At 43.5% G+C, this 17,370-nt stretch overlaps 1 protein-coding gene across 1 annotated transcript; it reads right to left on the bottom strand.

The window, feature by feature from the left end:
• Nucleotides 1-2,322: 2,322 nt before the first annotated feature.
• TIMM21 (translocase of inner mitochondrial membrane 21) lies at nt 2,323-16,067 on the bottom strand. Its single transcript, XM_083187732.1, has 6 exons — nt 15,602-16,067; nt 11,381-11,443; nt 11,200-11,297; nt 8,321-8,394; nt 2,857-2,962; nt 2,323-2,760 (listed from the first exon to the last, which is right to left on the bottom strand). The coding sequence occupies exons 1-6, from the start codon at nt 15,870-15,872 to the stop codon at nt 2,659-2,661; spliced, it is 714 nt and encodes a 237-aa protein (XP_083043858.1). The 5' UTR covers nt 15,873-16,067; the 3' UTR covers nt 2,323-2,658.
• Nucleotides 16,068-17,370: the final 1,303 nt, after the last annotated feature.

Raw genomic sequence — 17,370 nt, 5'->3', positions numbered from 1 at the left:
CTGCGGGCAGCCAGCACTTGATTCCCCTTCCCCCATCCAGCCCCCCAAACAAGAATTTTTGCGGTGCGGTGCCGGCGGGAGCTGCATGTGCCGACCGGCGTCCATCCCCAGGCAGCACAGTAAGAGACCACCCCTCTCCCGAGTCCCAGTGGCGGCCGTGAAAATTATTGTTTGGGGGGCTGGAAGGGGGAATCAAGTGCTGGCCGCCTGCAGCAATTGATTTCCGGGTGGCTGGGTGCAGGGAGGGACGAGTAACCCGGCAGCTAAGCGGGGCTGATTTTAGGGCCCGGGTCAGTTGTCCCCTTTGACCCCCCCCCCCCCCGTCGCCGGGCCTGGGTGCTTTCACACTGTACCTAGACCCGACAATAACCCCGGTTATAGGTGTCCTGTCAAAGGTATTAAAATGGCTGTAATAGGCTGAGCAAATGAGTTTGTCAGTTCATCAGTAGAACATTGATCATCATGATAACCAGTTTTTAAAACAACTGAACATGTATTTATTATGTATGCCAGCAAATTTTTGTTAATTTTATGACAATAAATATTTTTTATGGGTTAATATACCAAATATAAATTTTGGTTCTTGTAAATTATAATAATCAGAATTCAGCGGTATTTAGATTTTGCTAAGCTTCAAGAGATAAACCACTGGCTTATCTGAATATATAAAATCAATGGGCTACAAAAGAGATGCATATGGACCTTTAACGCCTTGAGTGGTGGGTTTTGCTGGGGCAGGACAAACCAGGGCAGGTTTGTCCTGCCCCAGCAAAACCCACCATAGAGCATAGCCTCCCATCCACCTGTATGGGCACTCCCCTCTCCTCTACCACTGCTCCAGCCGCCAGTCACAGCAGTGTCCACTGGAGGCAGGCTCGGGAATGTTCGGGGCGGCTCGGGTGTCTTAACTCCTGAGCACTCCGAGTCCCCCCGAACATCCCCGAGCCTTGCCTCTGCTGACATTATTTGCAGGGAACAGGCGGCAGTGAAGCTCCAGCGATCGTACGCGGGAGCAGAGAGGTGAGGGGCAGCGATGGGAGGGGGAGGTGCCTGGACAGGTGATGTGTCAGTGAGTGGTGCACATCTTGATATTAGTTGTATGCCCGGAAATTCTCCCCCCAATCTTTGCTCATAGCATTACCCTGTTCCCATGTCACATCCCCATCTGCTGCAGCCGCTAGGATGTAAGGGGAGGTGGGGGTCTGGCACCCAGCCTGCTCAGTGTTCCGTGAATCACAGGTATTAAGGGGGCAGAGATTAATGCTTGAAAGTGTCCATCCCATCAGGTACCTCTTCAGAGTCAGGTAGAGCTCGCTTCCCCCTCTCTCACACTTACACTCTAATGCTCCTTTCTCTCCCCGACGCCATATGCCACTCTCTCTCCCTAATGGTCCCCCTCTCTCCCCAGCACCATTTTTTATCTCCTACAGCAGGAAAGGGGGGCAATCAAGATTCTGCTATGGGGGCCCACAAGTTCTAGGTTACCCCCTTGGTTGTGTTATAACTTTTTTGCTTTACAATAGCCAATCAGAAAACAACATAGGGCAGGAAAACTGCCAGCAAATCAGCCCATCTTTATATATAGGGCCTGTTCCTTATAATTGTATTCATTGCCATAAGGCTTGCTTAATCTGCCAGAGTCTGGAAGACTCCTGAAGAGGAGCAGGCATCAGTCCTGGGTGGGTGATGCTGAGGAGAGGAGGGAAAACTGCATGCACGTCTAGAAAATGACCCCATACATAATTGGTTGTTAAATTCCATATAATGTTAAGTGAAGCTGTCACCTAAACACAGTGAGTAACTAACACCCGTGAATAATCTATGAACTTCTAAACCTTACATGATAGCGGAAGATATGTTATTGTTTTGTGGCTCGGATATTTAATTTAAGACTATACTCTCTAGGGAACAAAAAATGATTGCGCTCCAGTTGTTACGTGACAGAAAGAAAATTATTTCTTTGTTACTCAGTTTTTACTACCTTGTGTCTTGTGTTTATATTGATAAGTGTTCTCTGAAGTGTAACGATTCTATTTTCTTGTTTCTGTACAGGTGGCAGGCCTAAAGCCTCACCCCAATTCTTATTTTTTCAGTTCCAGCTGGAAAATAGCTCTTTTTTGACATGCTTCTTTATTTCCCAACAGTGTGATGTTCATTGCTTCCCTATAGTTTCAGCCAAGAGTGACAGAAATGAACAACATTTTCCGTAAACATATGGACAAAATGTTTTTATTCATTTGCGAAGTACTGTACAATGAACTTGTAGCATAGTTTCCATAGTTGTAGGAACATTCATTACATTAGTGCACTATATTTTATGGCGGAACCAAACATATATACTGGATTGCGGATGTTCACAGAAATTGCAGTGTATCATAGATGTGTTCGCCATGAGTGTCACCTTGTATGTTTTTGATACAACATGAAATCAATGTATCACTGCTAAATGGTCAGAGTCTTGGTTTGCCTTCTTAATTAAACAATGAGATGATTCATTTGATTTTTTTCCTTACAAACAAGCGAGTCACGATTCCCTTACAGCTCATCCTAGGTACAGAATTTCCTGCCAAAGCAAGCCTTATGGATTCCACTTTGGGAAACATTCCCTCACATCAACAAACAGCTTGTTCACTGCAAAAATGTTTGAGCTGTTCTTTCCTAACTTGAACTTCGGTTATCTTCTATAACAATAGTTCTGCGTGGATAGGTATCAATGTCAACAAGTATGTACTGAAATTCATATTTCTTGCTTTGTGGGTTCTACAAAATGAAAGAGAGAAAACAGCACTGTTAAGAAAAATAGAAAACAAGACAAGAGAATAACGTGGCATAGTAATGTACAAAAAGAATATCTACCTCTTTTACATCCACGTGCACAGTACCTTGCATTCTTGGTTCAGTACCTGAAATGTAAAACTTCAACCGCATACACTTGGCACCACCCTTAAAGTACTCTGTAGAACTGAATACAAATAAAATAGAAAGTCATAAAAAATAAATATATATATATATTTTTTTTTTTCAGAGAGCATATTGTGCAGGGAGGAAATGGCGGCACTCACAATTAGTAGACAGCGATAAAGGTCAGACTGCTTGAGATACAGATAGAAGCCATCTGAACCTCTATCCTTTCTCGCCTTCTACTAACTGAGCTTTGCCATCCCCTCACTGCCTTGCTCTCATTATATATACCATTCACACATGCACACACATTTAAAATAGTTGCAAAATAAAAAATACGATTTAGAACTTGCAATGCTAAATATAAATGCTAAGCAAAATACTACTTAAAACAAATCCTACCAATCAAGTCTTATATGCAGTTACTTAATGTATTCAAACTCCTACAGTACAATAAAAAATGAGCGTTTAATCACTCGGCTAGTGTGATAGAAAGGTACATATGTGATTGGGCTGGCACCCACATTCCTTTGCCTTGTGACATCATGGTGTCACAGACAAATGCCAGAAACAGGAAGATGGGTTCCGTGTACCATGCACTTTTCCATGTAGTGAGATACCTCTGGAAAGCAATGCGGTCAGGACAGTAATCATACTTTAACCTCATTCCTGCACTTTAGCACCAGTGATCCTGTATCACTTATGCATGATACATAAAGTAACAGTATAGACCGCTAGTATACAGTGTGCCTAGGCACCCAGTAGTGCCATGAGGCTCATGCAGAGGTGCCTCAGGTTGGTGGTCCAAGACCAAATTAAATTGTTTATGATCAAAATGAAAGACCAAACCAGTTCTAGTGGCTGCCAATCAAAACACAAGTAGACAATCTGAAGCAGAACTGTACACCACAACTGTACACCACATAACTGACCCTAAGTAGTACCCGTAGGGAAAATACGGTACTCTTTACCTAGAAGGGTGCCCACGATTTTGATCGTGGGCATCGAAAGGAAAAAAAATTGCGTCGGTCGCATCGCATGTTAACGCCACCCCACGATCAACGTCAACCCGAAGCGTGGCGAGCGCAGCGGTACGCGTCCTACGACCTTTTCATACCCCCACTATCCACGTCGGCGTGGAGTTGAGAATAGAAAGTGTGGCGAGCGCAGCGAGCCCCGCGGACACCTTCACAGGTATATGCGTCCCCTCGCGGGCTTTACAGGTGTCCGCTCGCCACGCTTCGGGCTCGGTGGCTCGCTGCGCTTGCCACACTTTCTATTCTCAACTCCACGCCGACGTGGATAGTGGGGGAATGAAAAGGTCGTAGGACGCGTACCGCTGCGCTCACCACGCTTCGGGTTGACGTTGATCGTGGGGTGGCGTTAACAATTGGGGGGGCCATTTCACACTTCAGGGTGGCTATTTGGCCTCTGTGGGCCTTTTAACATTGTTCCCTATGGAAAATCGGGTCAATTGGGACATTTAACATTGTTCCCTATGGGAAATTGTGGTAATCGCGTCGGTCGCATCGCATGCGATTTTTTGGTACATGCGATGCCCGCAATGGCCGCCCTTCTAGGTAAAGAGTACCGAAAATACAATGTGTTCCATATTTATCAATAAAAAAAAAAAAAAAATGTTATACTAGGGGTCCCGTGAAAAAAAAAAAAGAAGATACTCTAGTGTTCCGTGATTGAAGAAAGTTTGGGAACAGCTGGTATAGACCATCAGTTAATAACCTTTTCAGACATAAGACTTAGGATAATTCTTGTCTCTCACCACGTAATAATAATAATAAAAAAAAAAAAGATAACAATTATAAAGTATGATTGTTAACAGTGTGATTTGTTCAATAACAGACCATTACATCGGACACGCGGGAATGTACTGAGGCTCGAGGAAAAGAAATTCCGTACTGAATTAAGAAGAGGATTCTTCACCATTAGAGCAGTAAAATTCTGGAACTCATTGCCAGTGGGGGGTGGTTACAGCAACTACTGTTAATGAATTTAAATCAAAACTGGATGCATTTTTGCCCACTAAGGGAATCCTATAGATATGACTCAAGTCAATAGTTACAAGTTAGATACCATATATACTCAAGTATAAGCCTACTTTTTCAGAACATTTTTTATGCTAAAAAAGCCCCCCCTCGGCTTATACTCGAGTGAGGGTCCCACTTGAGTGAATAAGTTTTCACAGTTTTTTGTTGTAACATTAGGTGCCTTGGCTTATATTCGGGTCAACTTATACTCGAGTATATACAGTAGGTTGAACTTGATGGACTAGTGTCTTTTTTCAGCCTTAATTACTTTTACTATATAACATAAAAATTATTTACTTAATTCTATATATTTTTTTTTTTTTTTAAAGAAAGAAAATAAACCATTCCAAACATTATCTCATGGACAAATTATACCCAGAAGTGCCTTCCAAGCAGAATTTGTTTGTAAAAGTGACAGTGCCAAATACTTCTAATAATAATAAAAAAAGATACTGAAAACATAGAAGGGAAGTTTTAATATTCAATTATTTCAACACTTACTATAAAAGTTATACAATTCCACCGGCCGGTAACAATAATGCAATTAAAATACCAAACATAGAATAGGCTTTATCTCCAATAGTATGTGCAAAAGGACATCTTGTATAATATAATATAGGATCCAACTGTATCTATATAGCAGTTCTCACGATGACTCCCGTTAATATTTAAGTAGCACTCGTAATATTCCCTAGAGTTCAATCAATAGCAGAGTAGGTAAGTATGGCAGATATAGGAAAGATGTAAACCGGTAATTCTTGTCCATGCATATTAGTTGGTTAGTTTGCAACACAAGCTTTGCTCATTCCCAAAAGCATGGCCAGGCTATATATAGTAACAGTAAAGCAAGTTCTCACCACTTGTAACTTCCCCACAATGGCTGCTCCCAGCACTTCCCAATGTTTGCATCCTTATCCAGAGTTTGCTTGCCTTGGAGGATTCCAGAGACCTTTCTTATGGATGTTGTAACAGGCCATAATAAATGTTTTTTTGCTCCATTAAGTGTTTTTCCGACTCCGTATTGTTCTCACCGGCTTCTGAATCTAAATAACTGCATGAAGTGTAATGTATGTGGTATTTTAATTGTATTATTGTCACTGGCTGGTGGAATTGTATAACTTCTATTGAAAGTGTTCAATATTTGGTGATATGACTAAATTATTAAAACTATTAAAACTAAGCACTTGTGCCTGGCTACTGGTCTCAATCCCCTTCCGCTGTGCTGCCTGTGCTCAGCGTGTTGAACAAAGCCCTGCTCCTGGAGCGCAGGTTTCTTTAGTCTCCGGACGCCAAACGGGCAATTATTATGTGACACCGGCTGGTGAGCCAATCAGAGCTTGCGTATCGTTAGCCAATCAGAGTGGCTGCTGGTGTCCGGAGGTGAAAAAGCCTGTGCTCTGGGAGCAGGGCTTCGTTCAGCGTGCTGAGCACAGGCAGCTCAGCGGAATGGGTCTGGGACCCAGAGCCAGGTGGTAAGTGTCTAGTGGCAGCCCCGACAATACTGGGCAATGACAGGGGCACCTAAGCGCCAACTTAAAGGCCGTGAGGTACCACTATTCCGCTGTCATCCCTGCTGGACTGGTTACTGCTCACATAGTGGTACATCACTGCCTTTAAGGTCGTGCTTAGGTGCCTCTGTCAGTGCCCGGTATTGTCAGGGCTGCCACTAGGCACTTAGCGCCCAGTTCCGGGAGCCAGTCCCCGTCCACTGTGCTGCCTGTGCTCAGCACCCTGAACGAAACCCTGCTCCCGGAGCGCAGGCTTCTTCACATCCGGATGCCAGCATCCAATTAAAATGCAGCACTGGCTGGTGAGCCAATCAGAGCTCATGCAACGTTAGCCAATCAGAGCAGCTACCGGTAGACGAGCTCGTATTGGTTGCAGGCATCTGGAGGTGAAAAAGTCAGCGTACCGGGAGTAGGGCTTCTTTCAGCACACTGACCGCAATTGAGTGCCCGGGCCCTTCCCTCTCTGAGGCCAGGCCCAGGACACACTAGCGTTTATAGTGAAAGATATCTCTCAGAAAGGGCCTTCTCCTGAGCAATATCTTTTACTATATCTTCTAGTGTGTACAGTCAATATCGTTAAGAATGAGCGATCCATCGCATTGTAAACAACCCCCCTCCCTCTTCTCTGCCACGGCCAATATCGGTATCGGCGGGGATCGCCTAATGTGTATGCGGCTTAAATGCCATAAAATGAAGGTGGTGATGTATCAAGCTGTGAAAAGAGTATAAAAGTAGACTAGTGGAGAAGCAACCAATAAGCTTTCACAAATACTTTCAATAGAAAGACAGATAGAAACTGACTGGTTGCTGATAGAAACATCTCAACCAATCCACTTCTATATCCGTTCACTGCATGATACATCAACCCCTTTAGTTGTACTGTAGGCTCACAGTATTTCAACTTTTGAAAATGACCCCTATTGTGTAAACACTGCACACATTAATGTAGAAAACAATGTTCGATAAAAATCAAAGAAATCTGCATAAATGCTCAGTGTATAGATAAAATGTTAGTTTTGTTATTCTCTAGATGGAAACTCTTAGACTTCGCTGAGATACAAGTATATTTAATTCACATGTAAATAAGAGTGAGTTTAAAACACGTGTGATACATTTGATTGACTTTAGGACTCCATAGTTCATAAAGGTTATCACTTCTCCTAATACTATATAATAAAAGGCTTATGCTTTTTCACACCTCTACGGGGAGATTCAAGTGTTTTGACAACTGACAATTCAGGTGTTGCTCATTTGGGCATGCACAGTCACCATGCTGACATTACTGTAGTGTTGTTCTGTCATTTTGACGGACTGGTAACTAGTGTTTAGTGAAAGGTAATACAGCATTTTTAAAATTTGTATTTCAATTCCTATGAAAAAGGTGTTTTATTGTAAAATACCTCTGGAGCAACTTTCTTAGAAACCTACTAGTTGTAGCAGTGCCGATAGCTCGCCATTACAGCTCGCGGGTCAGTATTCAAATGACCCCCCATCAAAATGGGGAGGGTCATCACTATATGAAGCGGGCTTGCATCGTTCGGGGGAATCCTCGCCGGTGAGGATTCCCCTGGAACATGCTATAGGGTTAGTGGTCGGCAAGGGGATTAGATGATGAGGATGGCTTGTTTTCGGCGATCCTAACCAAAAGTAAGCTACCCTCCGTGCAGAAACCCCCTGGCCGGCCGCATTGAATACCGCCCAATATGCCATCTCAAATATATATATATATATATATATATATATATATATATATATATATATATATATATATATATATATATATATATATATATATATTCTTCTTACAATTTAAATAAATGGAAATATCACCTAATGGGGCACATAATGTCACACTCAGACCCTTACCTAACATGCTGTCTTCTTCCCCGTCTTGTGGTCTCTCCATAAGCATTGATGGGCTCACCAAAGGCTCCAATAACCTTATTAATAAATAATAATAATAATTAAATAAGATAGAATATTAAACAAATGAGCACTGTTATTAAGTACATTTTCTCATTACAAATATACATAAATATCCGAAACAACTGCAAAGTGCACACTCCTGCACACAACAAAAATACAAATCCAACTGTTTTTGTCCTTTGGTGTCGATGAATGCTCAAATAAAAAAGCTGTCAGAAGTTAAGAAGGCAGATGGAGAACAGTTGCCATTATTATGTCAAAGTAGCAATTAGTGTTAAAAAAAAAAAAAAAAAAAAAAAGTTCCATTTCTGGACAGTAATTACCACTATGTTAGAAGACCCGGACAAGAACCTCATGGATTCAAATTCAGAAGCAAAAAAAAAAAAAAAAAAATTAAGAAAATAAATCAATTTTCCTCACAGTAGCCATTTCAGGATTTAGATCTTCTAATTATCAATCACAGCACTGTAGAATGGACTGTCCCCTCGCATTGTTAAGGAGATAAGAAGATTGGAAAAGCAATGAAGTCTAGGGAAAGAAGACATATTCACGACAGATGTAGAAATTCTGAAGCCGAAAGTCACAGCACGCCACTGCAAGTACTTTAAAGGTAAAAAGATTGACTTGAAAGTTTCGGGGCCTGACATGCCCCATCATCGGGAAACAGATGCAAGTAAACCAGCTATTGTATTCTGTATTCTTCCTGATGTCAAGTACCGTATTTTTCGCTCTATAAAACGCACCTGACCATAAGGCGCACCTAGTTTTAGAGGAGGAAAACAGGAAAAAAAATATTCTGAACCAAATAGTGTAATGCCCGCTCCCCCATCTGCGCACGAAAGAGCAGGTCGTCCTCCTGACACACCACCATAAATCTTCATTACAGAGGACAGGATAGGGAAGCCAATCAGAGCATTTTTTCAATCCGGGAATTCGGGATTGAAAAATGCCCAATCCCGGGATTCCCAGGATTGGCTTCCATAATTAAAAAACCCGCCCCAGCCGCCCCGCATATTTACTTACATGTGCGGTCGGGTGGGAGGCGGCCACTTCACGCCGCGAACCGGCAGCAGGAGCCAGGCCAGGAGGGCGGCCGGGCAGGCGATGACATCATCGTGTTGCGAAACCAGGACGGGGCTGTGCAGATGCTTGGCCTGCGCAGCATGAGCTCTGAGCGCTGCGCAGAGCCATAATGCCGGGACGGGAGTAGGCGGGCAGCGTCTGAGCACTTGCTCAGACGCTGCCCAGGATTAGACTGCGCATGCGCAGTCTAATCCCGAAATCCCGTGATTGGAAACTCCAATCCCGGGATTGAGATCCCGGCGTTTTAGGGGCCAAATCCCGGGATCCCACTGATCCTGATCAAGGGATTAGCCACCCTAGAGGGGATATGAATGTTCTGGTATTCTCAATGAGAGTCAGATGGGGACAGGGGGAGAGAGAGAGCACAGGAAAGAAAAGAGAAAGGTGAGAGAGTGAAAAAGAGGGGGGGGGGGGGGGGGGGGGGAGAGATGAGATGGGAGAAAGATGATAAGGCCATGTATCCCGGCCCGGAGAGATGTCTGTCCACTAGCGCCGGGTCATGCTACAGAGAGTCTGTGGCCTGAAACCAGGGGGTCATCTGGGACACAGCGCCAGCTCCTGCAGCAAGGGACCTACTCTCCTGTGTCCCGGCGCAGAGAGTCATCTGTCCCCTAGCGCTGGGTTATGCTGCAGAGTCTTACTTGTGGCCTGAAATAGTTCCCATCTGCCGCAGGGACCCCGCCGATGATATCCCATAGCACACTGCATGATCCCCTCTGCCTGGACCTCTGTGAGCTGCTGACAATTACCAGGGGGTAGCGGGCTCTGCTTCAGCTCCTGAGATGCTGGTGCAGCACCAGCACCCAGGAGTTTTTTGCACGCTTCTTTTGCACTATTAGCTCCATAAGACGCACACACTCCCCCCCCCACACACTTTTTTTTGAAGAAAAAGTGCATCTTATGGTGCGAAAAAAAAGGTATATCCCTACACCTTGAAAGTACCTGTAGTGCCGTGCTGTGTCTTTTTGATCTAGAAGTTCTACATCTGCCATTTGTATCACTTTCTGCAAGGGCACACTGCCAGTTGATACGCATATATATAACTTTTTTCCCTAGACTAGAGATGGGTATACCTTGACAGGAGCCTATAACCAGGCATAGAAACTCGGCGCTGCAGCGGAACTAGAGACCGCGCGCTGCAGAGATGGCGCAGCAACTAGGTGACTCTATTGAAGAAGCGGGCAGACTTGGAAGAGTGGCCCAGGGCATCACATGGGGAGTTATACACAAGCACCTGAAGCACAGCATTGAGGGCCTTATTCTGGTTCACTCTCAGGCAAATTCCTTCTCAATTGGACAAAACCATGTGCACGGCAGGTGGGGCAGATGTAACATGTGCAGAGAGAATTCGATTTGGGTGAGTTATTTTGTTTCTGTGCAGGGAAAATACTGACTGCTTTATTTTTACACTGCAATATAGATCTCACTTTGAAGTAAAACCCCACCCACCCAAATCTAATTCTCTCTGCACAAATTACATTTGCCCCACATGCAGTGCACATGGTTTTGTCCATTTGAGAAGGAATTTGCCTCAGAGTGAACCAGAATAAGGCCCTAAGTCAGGTCCTTGTACACTACAGTACTGTAACAGACAGCCAGAAATACATATTAATCATTTATTATGTAGCTTGCAACAGATGTTTAACGTGTATATAATTGGGAATATACTGCTTGCTGTAACTTTTACCTACATGATTTGTGCAGTGTACTTTTGCTTAGGTTATATATTTACTTACCTCGGGATTATTTCGACACTTTTCAAATGCATTTCCATAAATTTTACTGGGGCTCGAAGAAGAGAACAGTTCTTTGAATACAACATAAAAAAGTCCCCCTGCGCAACAGAAAATGTAATTTTTATGTGAATATGCAAATAATTCTTATTAGTAAGACAATAAAAAAAAAGCTTTTTTTTACCTGTAACTCCAATTCCAATAAGAGCCACAATTAAATAGCTAAGATCTGTGCCAGCTTGTTTCACTGCAATAAACAAGAGCAGGAAGGCGCACATGAGACTTATAGAGGATACCAAACTATGCACACGTTGCTCAGCTATCTAAAGACATACTAAATAAATTATGAGAAGTCATCTAATTAAATGCAAAAATGACAACACTTTACAAGCAAATTCTAGTAAGATCCTTAATAATACAGGCACTAAATAAGAATAAAGTGGAAAGGATTAACTAGCGTTCGGGAATGATGCCAAAGACAATGGGTGGTATTCCGACTGTTGGACCGTCCCGACAGTCGGAATCCCAGTCCTTTTTCACTTCTCTCGACTGCAACTCGACAGTCGGAATTCAATGTTCTAAGTGTCGGAAAGTCTGATGTTTGGTGTCGAGAAATAGCTGAGATTCAACAATATGTGGCCCTTTCTGACAAAACAGATCTGACAAAAAAAAAAAAAAATCTGCTCCACTATAAGGAATCCTTACTGGAAACCAGTACTTCACTCATCTATCATCTATTGAGGATTTAGAATGTAGTAGGACACAAATATAATATAATCCTGATAGTAGGGCAGCTCACACAGCCTCCACATAAAGGGCTAAAGAATATAGATAATTATAGTTAGATTTGTGGGTACTTGTGTAGTTTCACAGCGCCAGCATGGCGCCGTGCTACTTCTGGGTTCTACGCTCGCCACAACTATCTAAAATAAACTAACTTAACTCCATGCCAACATGGATAGTTCATACCCCCACTATCCATGTTGGCATGGAGTTGATTTTAGATTGCGTGGCGAAAGTAGCATGGAGAGCGTAGCGAGCCCGCAGCATTGGCTGGCGCCATGAAACTACACAAGTATCGATTTGTGTGAGTGTAGTAATCATTCATTTCTGCTCTTAACAGTACAAGATTACAATGCTATTTGTGGTATTTATGAATATTAATTAATTCAGCACTTACCATGTAGGACAAATCATGGACAGATCATAGTGTTCAAGGTAGGATGTTACAGCACACCCTGCCAAATATTTAAGGGCAAATTTTGCCCTGCCCCTTTAGCAATGCCATGCTAAAACAGCCTGTCTGAGCCGTCACCAACACCATGTGATTAGATACGGTCTCTATTCACATTAACCAGAGAGCTTGGGGTAAACCCAGCAACCACACAGGTGCCTGGCACGCCCCTGTCATTGACGGTGGAGGGGGGTCGAACTGCCTTCATAATGACGCCGGTGCCACTGCCCCTATAATGACAATGCCGACCCCTCATAGGTGATGCTGGCAGCACCATCTTCCCGCTGCCCTTGTACCCTGCCCCTAGTGGGAGCATTATGTATATCCCTATGAAGGTATTCATAACCTCTATGGTCACGTGTTTCAGAGATTTTGTAGGTTGGGGATATTGCATTATTGTACCCTCAGACACATTAACAATATTAGTACATACACTAGGGAATATTCTTCATTGAAAAATGTAATCAATAGTGAACCTTTTTCATATATTAGAGAAGCGTTCAGCATGTTTTACCGACAATTGAAATACTGGCTGACACTATTATACCGGCATGTTGAGCTCAATCACAGAGCATGTGCCGTTTTAGCAATTCTAACAACTGTCTACAAACCAGGCTTGTATCTAACACTGTATGAGACCATACAAGCCCCATACATACTATACTTTCCCCACCGCCACTATTGAAGGAGTGCGCATCATTAACAATATTGAGTGTACACACTAGACAGTAAATGATATTGCTCAGAAGAGCCCTTCTAAGTGATATCTTTTACTTTCTCATCTAGTGTGTATGGGGCTCAAGGGTCTATTTAATTTGCTGTGAGGGGGCAAGTTGCCTTAGCAATGGCCTTGCAAAGGCACCACCTCTAACCTCTAGTCTGGGTTAATCTCGTCACACACCTGAACATTTTGTATGCAACTCTATGGGGCTGCAAACAAATATCTGGGAGTCTGGGGCTACTGTAACTGAGGTATACAGCAACATAGTATCATTGTGCAGCTGTAGAACTGAATAGACACCATATAAATGCAGAAAGTGTAACCCAGCTAGACTCATTGGAACAATGTGTATTCCAGAGGAACCGATGCCTGATGGAAGGATATATCGGACAGCCATACACACTGTACATTCTGGTAAACTAGCGTGTGATATGTCCTTCCACTGCATGACATGGTCAGTGGGATTAGTCTATATGCAGCATATCAGATAGGACAACCATGTTGATGACGAACAAACACACAATTAAGGGTACAGGCTAGGATATTGAATGATCGGCTTTAGAATAAGATATTGTTTACTATATCACCTAACCGCGTGTACTCCACCTTAGAGGTTAAAGCAGATGTGGCTTTTTTCATGCATACTGAATTATTCGCTTAGAAAAATAATCAGGCAGTACAAAAACTGACATCTCTTATGTGTGTCCAAGTCTGGTAGGAGCTCGGACACTATGCTACCGTATATTTTATGCAAAATGGTTGAAATAGTGGCAAGGACACATATTTGTAGGCATTCAGTTTATGATGCACTGTCAAGCCCCATTTATATATTCTAGAGCCGAACCACACCATGATAGGTAGGGAATTAGGACTCTTAGCAATGCAAAGATCTATAGTATTTTTAACATTCTATACAATAACTACACATTTAAAATATTATTGTGAGGTTGTGAGTACAGTATCTAGTACGTAACAGTTCTGTATAAGGAGAATATGGGTACCAGATTGAAGATCTGGTGATGTGGGGAATTTTCCCGAGGCCTAAGCAAATAACATGTGGATTTGGATTGGTTGTAAACGAAGCTTGATTTAGTAATGGAAAAAAAAAAATGGATATAAAAATGTCATATTTCCTCCCCTATACAGAGCTTGAGAGAATAGCATTTATTTTATGTGCAACACACACACACACACACACACACACACACATTTGCTATTAAGCAACAATTAAACTACATCTTCAATATACAAAAACAAGTCAAATATTATGAAAAGATAAAATTAGCAATAAAGAAGCTCACAAAAGCATTACATTTACTATCCACTATCTGTGCCATGGTCACCTACAAATAATAATTTGGTGCCTAATTCTACACTTCCAATCCTAGATGTATTTGAAATTCTCCAAACACAGCTGTAATGTTGTTGACCCATGTTAGGACTCCTGACTGCTGCCCATTCATGTGCAGAGTACATGCTGTTTTGGGCAAGGCAGTGTGAATTCATGCTAGTGATGGGCACCAAACTTCAGTATTTTACAAAGATTTTATTGCTTTATGTAATATTTATTGAGTTTTGGATCAATTCTGGAGACATGTTTTAATATAATTAATAAGCAGCTATATACTTACCTGTGCATGATTTTTTTTTTTAACTGCACATGTGCAATGCTAATTTGACCTCTCAGCACATGCATCAAAAGAATATATGCTGTAAGAAAGATCTTTGTTATTTTCCCCATCATCTTCTGAATTAAATGCAGCCATGGTCATCCAGATGCCACCCAAGACTGACGTGGGACTGCCGATTGCCCAAACCTAATACACAAGACATGCTATATGTACACACATCATCATCATCATCATCATGCATAGGGGGAGATGTATCGAAGAGATAAAGTTGCCCATTACCAACTAGCTTCTGTCATTTGGTACACTGGGGCAGATGTATTAAGCCCGGTGAAGAGATAAACTGCACAAGCCAATCAACTCCCAGCTGTCATCTCCTTCCACCTTATCTCTTCGCCGGGCTTAATACATCTGCCCCATTGTGACTAAAATAATATTGTAGCTAGAAGCTGATAGGTTGCTAAAGACAACATATCCACCTAATCTCTTTCTAACGTATTAAACCTCTCCCCCAGTGGAAAAATAGTAATTGTCTGCAAGGAGGAGGAGATATATTCAGAAGGTCGTTCAGCCAATTATGAACTCGGTGTACAGTGATGTATGAATATCATAGTGCAGCCATAAAGTTTACAGTCCTACATTTTGAACCCCAAACAGATCTATTCTTTTTACTGCATCATTTTAGTATATTTGTATTAAACAAAGGTAGGTTCAAACAGATGCATTTATTTAATATGGTCTATTCAACATAAGAAAGGAGGCATGTGAAAACAGGAAAGTGCATGAGCCGGCCTGAGAGTCCATATGCCGGTGGTAAGGTACCTTTCTGTGCTGTAGTTAGCTGGTGGTCCCCTGCCGCATCCTTGCCCCGCACAGATACAGGCTTGTCCCGCTGCTCCCGGACCTGCAGCAAGCCTCTGCCTGTAGAGAAGGGCTGTACCCGGGTGCGAGGGCTGGCAGAAGGGGCCCCGCGTGTCAAAGGTCCTATACAGAGCAACCTGCCAGGCAGTAACCTGTGCCACCCGGGGCACTGCAGGGGGTAGTACAGGACACTGCTGGAGGCAGCTCTCCGCAGGTACTGGCAGAGCATCATTGCTGCCCTTATAACCGGTCACCCACGGGGCATGCAGCACCTTGCACTACCGAATGAACTTCATGTGTCCTCCCGATCGCTGCAGTGCCAAACAGGCCCTTCTCTGCAGCATGAGAGGAGTCGCATGCGGATAGATGGACCCCGTGCGGGAGGATTGTGGGAGTTGTAGTTCCGCATGCCTCCGTTCCTGCGCTGTGTTCGGCGCACGGGACTGCAACTCCCAACCTGCACCCCCGCTGCATGCAGCTGCTTGGAAGCGGCGCCGGCGCTATAAAAACCTTTGCTTCCTGGTGGTGTGTGATTATATTTATCTACAGGAGGACAAACGATAACAAAACTGAAAACTAAAATGTGCGGTTTGACTTTGTACTAATCCGCTCATGTCCCCTTCCCCTGCATTTATCAGTCACATTATAACCGCCGCCCAGGCGACTAGTTGTGGGCTGCAGTGCACAGGGTTATGGGAATTGTAGTTAAAAAAAATCCTAGCCAGCAGCCAGGAGGATCAGTCTCCGATAAGTGAGTGACCCTGGCAATAGCCATTCATAATGTGTTCTGCATGTATAGCAGCGCACAGGATGCAGTGCCGGCCGGGTGTATGTGTTCCCTCCCTCGCATTGGCTCGCATCATGTGCTGAGATCGGATCGTGTTCTTGTTCTGGCTATTGCACATGCAGAGCACGTCCAGCCTACACAGCTGCACGAGTATAGCATGCTGCTGCTGCTGTGGGGGAAGGAGAGGAAGCGGCCGTGGGCTGGGAAACACTCGGACAAATACATTAGCATTATTCGTCACATATCGTATTCTATGTACACACACTGTCACTGACTATCCTAATCACATAACTCCTCCAAGTCCCAACATGACCCTCTCCAGGAGGGACAAAATGCTCTGTTCCTGGACTTCCCTCTTAATTTATGCTTGCCATCACCTGTTTTGAACAGGTTAATTAATAAGAAAGGTGTTTCACCACAGGTGACAGCAATCATAAATTAAGAGGGAAGTCCAGGGATAGAGATTTGCGTCCCTCCTGGAGAGGGTCATGTTGGGACTCGGAGGCATACCCTCCAACATTTGGAGGGCAGAAATCGGTACACAATCGGGAAGGGGGTGTGGCACAGGGTAAAGTGGGCGTGGCCACACACCTTTTCCGAATGTGTACTGTGCCTTTTTTTTTTTTTAAGTGGACCCCCCACCAATTGCCAGCCAGTCCCTGAGGGGACCCTTTTTGTCACATACAGTATCATTCCAAAAACTTAATGCAGAGCAATAGGCTGTATCTTTCTTTGTAACACAGCTTGGTGGGCTGCTGGTGGCATATGGAGGTACCGGGCGGCCAGCTTCTAGCAAGGACTCCTGTGGAAAACGCGTTTCTCCACTCACAGGGCGGCTTTCTCAACTCCAGAGTCACACTCAGGTGCGTCACACCACGATGGACTGCACTGGACTGGATTTTAGAAGTATATTATTACAACTTGAGCCACTGCTTTACCTTAC

This window comes from Crinia signifera, chromosome 5 (assembly GCF_055691185.1).
Source record: "Crinia signifera chromosome 5, ASM5569118v1, whole genome shotgun sequence".
Taxonomy (NCBI): Eukaryota; Metazoa; Chordata; class Amphibia; order Anura; family Myobatrachidae; genus Crinia; species Crinia signifera.
This window is presented reverse-complemented; position numbering and strand designations above follow the sequence as displayed.